Here is a 10,000-nt window from a genome sequence, read left to right on the forward strand (position 1 = left end):
TTCTCCCCCCCCTCCCTTTTTCTACATCCCTCTCAAATTCACCCTCTTTTTCTCTCCCTCTTCAGCTCATCTGTCACCCTTTCCTCTCTCTTCACTATATCGCTCCCCCTCTCTTCTTCCTCTTTTCTTCTCTTTTCCTTCTAAATTCTACCCAATGCTGTTGCACTGGCAGGGCAGCCATGCTGATATGGTGAAATCATGCAGAACACACGTGAAGTATGAAATATAAATATGCAACTCTGACTTAAGTCAAACACTACTATACACACAACACTATTTTTTTCTCTCTCCCTTCTTTCCCTTTCTCCTCCTCTCTTCTCTGTTTCTCCTCACTGTCACTCTCTTCCCTTCTATCTCTCTCTTTCTACCATCACTCTCTTCACCTCTATCTCCCTCTTTGTTCTTATCGCTCTCTGAATTTGTCTTCTCTTCCTCTCTCCTCCCATCACTCTCTAACTTCCTCCTCTCTCCCTCTTTCAAAGACTTCTCCTCTTCCTCTCCACTGGGTCACCCCTCCCTCTATTGTCCCTCACCTCCCTGTCACCCTCTAGCCTGTTTTTCTCTCCCTCCCTCCCTCCTCTAGCCTTCTTTTCTCTCCCTCCCTCCCTCTACCCCTTTTCCCTCTCTCCCTCCCTCCCTCCTCTAGGCTTCTTTTTTCTCCCTTCCTCCCTCCCCCTACCCCTCCTTTCTCTTCCTCCCTCCCTCACCCCTCTCCCTCCTTCCCCCCCACCCCTCCCTCCCTCCCTCCCCTACCCCTCTCTTGCCCCCACCCCTCCCTCCCTTCCTCCCCCCACCCCTCCCTCCCTCCCGTACTGGTGCTGAGCAGCTGGATGAGCAGCTGATCCTCCCCCAGGCTGTTCCGGGCCGTGCAGGTGAAGTTGGCGTAGTCCAGCGCTGCACTCACGTTCACCACGGTGACCATGCTGGTGTGGACCGCCCCCTCCCTCACCGTCCGCTCCCGGTACCTGTGGCAGCAGGGGGACGGCAAACGGGGGGGAGAGACTCGGACCGAACCCAGACAGAGCAGCGAGCCTGGCGGCCTGGCGGCCGTCCCGAATTCATTAAGCCTCTTTCTGGAACGCTGACGGCTACAGCTCACGCATTTATCCTGCATCCTTTCTTTACGGTACAGCGCTGAGATGCCAACATCCAAATACAGCGCTAAACGTGTGCTTTAGTTTTCATTACAGCTGTAATTCCTTGTGTTGTAGTGTTTTTTTTTTTGGTTTTTTTTTTGTAATGCTGAACAGCACGCACCTGGAAAGATGTTTGGGGCGATCCTCCTTCTCGCCGAGATCCATGGGCACCCCGTTTTTGGCCCAGGAGAATTCCACCTTGGGGACCCCCTCGGCCTGGCAGGCCACGTCGGCCGCGCTGCTCCCGTCGCCGCGACTCGCCACCTTGCGCCACTGCGCCCCCTTCTGGATCACCGGCGGAACTGCAGAAAAGAGGGCTCAAACACGGCCGTCCTGCCGACCGCAAACGGAATGCGATCTCACTGCCCCCGCTCGGTCCCATTGACCCCCCCCCCCCCCCCCCCCCAATTCACACCGCACCCCGACCAGAGGCCTCCTTCACCTCAGCTGCACCCCCCTTCTCCATCACCAGTCACAGATGAGTCGATGATTGAATGTCCTGAAACGGTCACCTTGAGGTGGCTGGCACTTGGACAGACCAGGATGGTGTAATAGAGGTGGATAGAGGGTGACGGAGAAGGCTGATAACACCGAGTCTGAGTGCTGTACAAGCAGCCCCTCTCTCAAAGGTAAACGCATTCATGTCCCCGTCCGACGGGGCTCGGGAACATAAAGCTTTGTGTGTTTCTCTGTCGTATCTACGCGCAATAAACTGTCATTCCTTTGAGCTACTTCTGTGTCAGTAGCACAGCTTTTGTAGCAAATAACAATCTGTGCCTGAGTCTAAAAAAAAAACAAAAGTGGCAAATATGCTGCAGCAACTGGCTTTGAGATTAATGACATGAGAAAGTACCTTCTGAGGTTCACAAGTCCCACTTAACCACGTTAGGCAGATAGTGTTCCTTTACAACGTTTCATATCTTGGCCATTTTTATTAGAAATATGATATTTCCTGAAATTTATTGATAAGCAATGGTGATAATTCCAGCAAGTCCCTCTAGCAGAGATAGAGGGGAATATCAGGGGTTCTGGTAGCTTGCCGTCCACCTGGGGAAGGGAGAACCTTTTTCTGCAGTAGCGCAGATCAGTAACACACACTCACAGCGCACTACCAGTCGGACCTCCGCGCTGGCAGGGGGCGCTATGCCGTTGTCCACCGTGCACCTGTAGCGGCCGCTGTGGGAGCGGGCGACCTCGGGGATGGTCAGCCAACCGGTGGCCTCGTCCTCACTCTCTGACCCCGGGAGGGCGTCGTCTTCCTCCCCCTGAGAGAGAGAGAGAGAGAGAGAGAGAGAAAGACCACAGAGCAAGAAGAACAGGAAGCAGTAGGCCGCGTTTCCTGCTCGATAAAATGGAGCGGGGGGAAGTAGCGCCAGGAGGAAGAGCTTAGACGCAGAGGAGAGGAAGAGAGTAACACGAGCTAACACTGACAAATGCGCACCTTAGTAACACCGCTTTAATGAAACCTATTTTTCTCGATTTATGCAGGAGACAAAGAGGGGGGCGTGGTGGCGGTAAGACGGCTGATATATCGGCCAATTGGGCTTTAAGCGGGTGAATGATGAGCGGCGAGGGGCGAACGGGAGAGAGGGGGATGAAGTTAACGGCAGGAAGCTCGCCGGAGCGACAAAGAGCACTCACCAGCCGCGCCCAGGAGAACATTCCGGAGACCGCGGGGTTGGCGTCGGCCACGCACTCCAGGTCCGCCGTCCGGCCCCGGTCCACGTACACGGGGTCCCTCGCCGCTCGCACGCCGGGGGCGTCTGGGGAACCGGCCAAAAAAATCACCACGGGTACACGCTCACCACAGATACAGCGAGGCAGACGTAGAGCGGGTCAGGGGGGGGGGGGGGAGGGCGGAGCGTGCAGACGGGCCCGCCTGTCCCGGCGTGACCGGGGCGGGACTCACATTTACACCCGCGCGTTTGGGCGACCCGTTTATACCGCCGTTGGGGTTAAGTGCCCCGCCCGAGGGGTGTGTCACCGGCACTTTCTCTCCATTACACACACCGCACCGCCATCCCGCTCGGGGCTGGCCCAGCGCTCACCGGGGGGGGCGGGGGGGGGGGGCGGCGCGCGCCGTGACATTCCGGAACCCCAGCGCCATCAAGCCCCCGTAACTCAGACGCTGACGACGACGAGGGGCTATAAAAAATATGCCAATCGTTCAAATTTAAGGGAGAAGGGGGGGGGCCGGTCGGACTGCAGCAGCCATAATAAAAACGGCCCCTGCCGAGGACAGGGGGCCATCACCGGGACGGCCTCCACGGTCACATTTCACACAGCCGTAAAAGCGTGCCTACCCTAACGGCGCTGTTAAATAAAATAAAATAAAATAAAATAACGTTGCCGCAGCCTTGACAGAGACGAAGCGCTCGGGAGAAAAAAACTGATTGACAGGTGCGCTGAACAGGAGAAGAAAAAAAATTCCCTTCGCTGAATCTGCTGGCAAACAATAGATTGTTATCATTATGGTTTATGGCTATCATTATTATCCTCATGGATTTTAGACTGCTGTTTTTTTTTTTTTTTCGGGGGACGGGAGCGCGCTCTGTAATTGCTGATCTATGCGAGTCGTTAGCGATGCGTTTTCCAAATGCCACCCCTCCTGAAACACAAACCCGACGGCACGGTTAGGACAAAGGCCGTGGAAAGACCCTGGACACCGCGCAGCACGTGAGAAAATATGTGATGAATGTTCACGTGAATATATGAAAATAGCCCCTGTTACAGATACATAATTTTTTTTTTTTTTTACAAAACACACTGCAGTGAAATTTATTTATCAATATACATAAGTCCACATATTTATAATAGATTTCAGTATATTCAATTTTAATAAGGGCCTGTAGGGTTACAGGACGCACTGGTTTCCACGGTTACTCAGCAATAATCGATCATTGAAATTCCACAGTTACCTCACCCCGCATTGGTCTGAACTTGTTGTTGATTTGTGTGAAAAAGTTGTGCATGAAGTCCGAGCAGAGCCTCCCCAGGACCAGGACGGCAAACTCCTGGCCTCAATTATTTTCGCTCCGTGCCGGGCTTACATAAGGATTGATCTGATTGATCTGCGCTTCTGTATTTTTGTGCCAGACTTAGTGATTTAATGAACCCCGATGTTCACTTGATCGGACATTATTTTGATGAATTAGAGAAGAAAGGCTGGAGCCTGGGCTTGTATCCGAAGTGTAAAATGTGTTTACCGTGGTCTGATACGGGAATGAAAGCGTGCATTGATCAGCCAAACCTGCTGATTGCACAGTTCACTCACCTCGCCTGTTCTCTCGGGTGTGAACAGCTTGTGGAACTTAAGTTGAGAACGAAAAACCAGGAGACCCTACAGACCTCCAGGACCCAGGAGTCCTGTCAGCATAGTTCTTAAATTTCTACGCTTTTATAGGTCGGCTCGGTTGTACGTAGAGATCCACGAGGCCCCCCTGAAATTAAACAGGAACGCTAAGAACTATGGAACCCTGAAATGGAACAGGAATACTAAGACCCACAGAACCCTGAAATGGAACAGGCACACTAAGAACCATGGAACGCTGAAATGGAACAGGAATGCTAAGAACTGCGGAACCCTGAAATGGAACAGGAACGCTAAGACCCACGGAACCCTGAAATGGAACAGGAATGCTAAGAACTGCGGAACCCTGAAATGGAACAGAACACTAAGAACTGCAGAACCCTGAAATGGAACAAGAACGCTACGAACCACAGTAGCCTGAAATGGAACAGGAATGCTAAGAACTGGGGAACCCTGAAAGGGAACAGGAACACTAAGACCCATGGAACCCTGAAATGGAACAGGAATGCTAAGAACTGCAGAACCCTGAAATGGAACGAGAACGCTACGAACCACAGTAGCCTGAAATGGAACAGGAATGCTAAGAACTGAAGAACCCTGAAAACTAAGAACTGCAGTAGCCTGGGAGCGCCCCTTGTGCTGTTGGGGCAGTGTGGTGGACAGCGGGTGGTGGCGAGGTCCCTTACACTGGACGTCCAGGGTGATGGCGGTGCGGTTCTCCCCCTCGGCGTTCCGGCACACGGGCGTGTACGTCCCCGCGTCCCTCCTGGTCACGTTCCAAATCTCCAGCTCCAGATCCCCGCTCCGCCGGTACCGCGGATACCCGTCTGTCACGAGACACATCGACGCGCACGTGACTGCCTGGTACCGCCTTCGCAAAAGCGCAGGGACGCTGCGCCCCCCCCCCCGACCCCCCCCCTCCCCCACGCCCCCCCCACCACCCCCCACCACCCCCCAGACCCTGAGGAGGGGCTACACTTACACAAGCTAAAATGGCGTCGCTGAAATGAGAAACGTGAAATGGAAATGCTGAGGCATCACTGAAATGGAAACGCTCTTCCTATTGAAGGAGACCGAGACCCTCATCTGAGTTGCATGCACTATGGTGCAAAGCAAATCTGCAAGTCTGGCAAAGCTTATGTTTTAATGCTACAAAGCTTGGGCTTTAGTTTACAAGCCCGCCCTGATGGTGATGATGGGGCCTTAAAAAACGATCCCAACCCTCTTCTGGATGAAAGGTTTTGATTGGTCCTAGTTCTTTACCTACAGCCAGGGTCTCGCCCTGATAGGTCCATTCGCACAATATCTCGTCCGGATTGGCTGAGACTATCAACGAGAGGAGGGCAACATCGTCTTCAACCACTTGGATCAGCTTAGGCTGGTCTGGTCCAAATTCAGGAGGATCTGTAATGCATGCCATTACCAAGAAACACACACACACACACACACACACAGAGACACACAAAAACTGTCACAACATCAAATAAACAAACAAATACAAACGCGCGGTCTGCTCACTGAGACATAATGTCCAATATGTTCCGCAGAGCTAAAGAGCGAGAAATTGTCAGTCATCGCAGATTGAAAGCGACGGTTACATTTTACATGCCATTATCCCATTTAGCAGAAGCTCTTATCCGCAGTGACTTACGCGGCTCGCGATGCATCTCTACAGCGGCACTTACCGGGCACATCGGCCAGCTAAACACCCTATTACATACACAAATGAACACGCGCGGCACACGCACTTCCCCTCACACACACACACACACACACACTCACACACACACACACACATGCGCACACACTCACTCACTCACACACACACACACACACTCACACACACACACACACACTCACTCACTCACACACACACACGCGGCACATGCGGCACACTCACTCACTCACACACACACGCTCACACACATGCGCACACACTCACTCACTCACACACACACACGCGCGGCACACGCACTTCCACGCACACACAGCCTGGTGGAACACGCTGAGCCCGTTGTACACGCTTACATAAATAGACTCTGACAGACAGGCACACGCAAAGCACATTAAGCACAGAATTTACTACAACACACATTGAAACACACTTGTAAATAAACACACCCCTTTGCACACAGACACACACACACGCACACGCACACACACACATGCATACACACACACATGCACACATGCACACACACTCACACTCACACTCACACGCTCACACTCATACACACGCACTCATACACATGCACACTCACTCACACACATGCACACAAACACACACGCACTAGCGCACATGCACACACACACACACTCACACTCACACACACGCACACACACAGACATGCACACTCACGCACACACACACACAGACATGCACACTCACACGCTCACACTCACACACTCATGCACACGCACACTCATACACACTCACACACACACACACACACACACACACACACTCACACTCACACGCTCACACTCACACACTCACACTCACACACACTCACACACATGCACACACACACACACGCACACACACTCACAGAGCACATTGAGCGTGTAAAAGGTGTTGACCCCCTCTGACAGTAAGGAGCTGAAGGCGTGGCAGGTCACCCTGCGGCCGTTGTGATTGGAGGAGAGGGACAGGTTCAGCAGGCTGTGCAGAGACACGCCCCCAAATTGGGCCTTCTTAGGAGGCTGGTCCTCCCCTGTCACCCTGGATCAGGGAAAGAGAAGAAGTGATCTCCACAGATACAGCCAGCAGCTCAGCAAAGGCAGCCCCCAAGCAGAGACACTGTTCAAGTGATGTCACTTTTTTTCCTTTTAATTGAATTCAATTTTGAATTTTATGCTTATCTTCTATCTATCAGTCTGCAACATGATTTTCATTGCCATTTGTGTACTGAGAACGGAGCTGTTCTTCAGATTTTTATTATCTGTTTCACCTGACTGTTGGCACTCTGACTTCTCCCATTTTATTCTAACATAATATAGGCAAATTTTACATTCTCACTTTTTTGGTGTTTTAATTGAATTATGTTTTCACTCACTTATCCAATTTAAATGTAATTCTCACAGCGAAGCACTTTGGGCTGCAAGTCTTTGTATTAAATGAACTTTACAAACACATTTATTGTTAATTGTTATAGCTTTAACTGAAGGTTACTTTTATGCTTATTATTGACAGATATCTCTTCCTCTTTCATCTCTCTTGCACACTGTCATTTAATTTTCATTGGTGATTTATTTTATATTCGGTGCTTTTTGTTTAAGTACGTCACATTCAGGCTTCAAACTAGCAACACTGAAATGTAAAGAAGTCAGCTTCCATAACCACTTCCAAGTGCTAAGAGACCCCCCCCCGCACTTCTCCGCTCCCAGGGTCCAGGTCAGGTTGGTTTGGGGGTTGCTGCTCCCGGAGGTGCACTCCAAGGTAAGGTTGTCGCCGATCCGCGTCTGCTCCTGATTGGTCACGATCTTCACGCCGATCGCTGGGACTGGGCACACAAAACAGCCTCGGGTGATTCCGAGACCGCTATCGTCCCACCGATCCACTAAATTTAATTTTCTACAGCGCCCCCGACAGTGGAATTGTGTGGAAAATAATGCAAAATAGCGCGATGCGGAAGATAAGGGAAGCGTAGCTGGAAGATAACGCTAACTTAAGACGGGAGATGAAAAAAAAAAAAACTGATTGGAACTGATATTAGAATATGAAGCTAATGGCAACAATAAAAAATAAAAATATAAAATAAAAAGAGAATAGAGACACAAACAGAATGCGGGATAGGGCAAGACTCAGCCACGGCTACCGTACATCACCACCTGACTGCGACTACGAGACTGCCGGCCTCGTTCTTCCCGGAGTAGGGTGGATTGAAGTTGGCTGGGTTTCCCAGGGTTACCGCTACATTAGTTCCTCCCAGTCAAACCGTCAACAGCTGTCAACGGTGAGAGATAGGCAGTGTTTCTCCCTCCACATCAGTGCTAGTAATCTCACTTGTACCGTGTGGAGTGTGAGGTGTAAAAAACAAAACAAAAAAAACAAAAAACGAAAACGTGGGCTAGCGCATCGGGGGACTGAGCACGCTTTGGCTGCAAATGTAGCCGCGGGGGGCGCAGCAGTGGAACTAAGCAGAGCAGAGGCACAATCGCCGATTCCAAATTGGGAAGAATGATAGCCTGAATTAATTCAGAATTAACTAGGAACAAAAGGATGTGAAGTCAGTATGAGGCAAAATCACATCAAATAAAAACCTGTCATTTATATATTTAATGGAAAAAAGTACTGTAATCTACAAAAACGCAGAAAAAACGATAACGGTCCAAAACGATCTAATTTAACTAAAATCTATGAACGGGAAGCTAAGCACCAGATGAGACAAAATCATGGTGAAATGAAATAAAATAAATAAATAAATAAATAAATGCGCCTGAAAATGTAATTGCAGGAGGAGGGGAAGCGGTGATAACTGGCAAGTTTACCGGCTTCAGCCCGTAAGCTGACCCAGTCCTGACCCGGGTCAGATCAGTGTGGACAGACCCGGGACACTGGCATCCCCGGCACTGGCGTCAGGAGACATTTGGGCCCCTTCCCCCCCTAATGGTTTGTGACTTTGCAACTCTCACAGAGTCCTCCACTGCTCTTAAAAATACAGACCGCATCTCCCTCCAGGCCACCTGCATTATAAATCCAATACCGCATCTTAAAAGAGGCTGACTCCGCAAATAATTCGCTGTCCAAATATCTCTCCATATCTGTGTTAACCCAGGATGAGACCCTTTTAATCCGAAGGGATGGGAAGTCGATGCTCCAGCGATGTTAATTTAACCACTGTTGACATGTGCCTTAACGTCTGCATTATCCAGTAGATATAATGCCATTATCTACTGATCCATACATTTCATTCAATGATACTGCCTTACACACAAGGGCATCTAAGAATAAGAATCAACAGTGCCTAGTTTATCATCATTTAAATATGAATAGCTAATCAGAGCCCCTTCAAAAACATTTTCTGCACTGCAGAGAGGTCAACATGCGTGCGAAAACCCGGGAAACGTACTTGGTTGGCTGTGTGGAGCACACAGAGTTTAAGACCGGTCTTATGAGGAAGACAGTGTATCCAGAAACGTGTAAATATGTCCTTACACCCTGCCTTTGTGACCAGGAAGGCTCTCTCAAGCCACCATACTAACCCTTTTTGAGGTGTAAGACGATGAATACGTGATTAGAATGTTAACTTAACTGAACATTCTAACGCCGATGTCACAATCACCACTACTAGACTGGACTGACTGTAACCAATGGAATTCTAGAACACTGACTTATAATGTTGAAAAAAACATTCCAAAAAAAAAAACCTGCTCTTCAAAGGGTTGGTCTGAATTGGTCTGAACTGTTAAGGGGGGCCGGTGAAGGGAGGTGCCCTCGTTTGCTTCCTTTTGGGGAAGGATGCACCCCTCTGACTGCATGGTGAAGACCTTTTTCATAGTTTCACTGATGTCTGGGCCCAGAGCGACTGCGCCACAACGGACAAGGGTTTGG

General features: G+C 50.2%; 1 protein-coding gene across 4 annotated transcripts in view; it reads right to left on the reverse strand.

Annotated features, from left to right (window-relative positions):
* nphs1 (NPHS1 adhesion molecule, nephrin) overlaps nucleotides 1–10,000 on the reverse strand; it is a 47,988-nt gene that overhangs the window by 7,652 nt on the left and 30,336 nt on the right. For all 4 annotated transcript variants that reach the window (XM_035403174.1, XM_035403185.1, XM_035403192.1 and 1 more), the window contains exons 14-21: nucleotides 7,820–7,949; nucleotides 6,996–7,168; nucleotides 5,710–5,850; nucleotides 5,133–5,273; nucleotides 2,778–2,899; nucleotides 2,239–2,401; nucleotides 1,258–1,438; nucleotides 814–965 (exon numbers count right to left, since the gene is read on the reverse strand). In XM_035403174.1, coding sequence (XP_035259065.1) covers nucleotides 814–965; nucleotides 1,258–1,438; nucleotides 2,239–2,401; nucleotides 2,778–2,899; nucleotides 5,133–5,273; nucleotides 5,710–5,850; nucleotides 6,996–7,168; nucleotides 7,820–7,949 — 1,203 coding nt within the window. The remainder of the gene's footprint in view (nucleotides 1–813; nucleotides 966–1,257; nucleotides 1,439–2,238; nucleotides 2,402–2,777; nucleotides 2,900–5,132; nucleotides 5,274–5,709; nucleotides 5,851–6,995; nucleotides 7,169–7,819; nucleotides 7,950–10,000) is intronic.

This window comes from Anguilla anguilla, chromosome 1 (assembly GCF_013347855.1).
Source record: "Anguilla anguilla isolate fAngAng1 chromosome 1, fAngAng1.pri, whole genome shotgun sequence".
Taxonomy (NCBI): domain Eukaryota; kingdom Metazoa; phylum Chordata; class Actinopteri; order Anguilliformes; family Anguillidae; genus Anguilla; species Anguilla anguilla.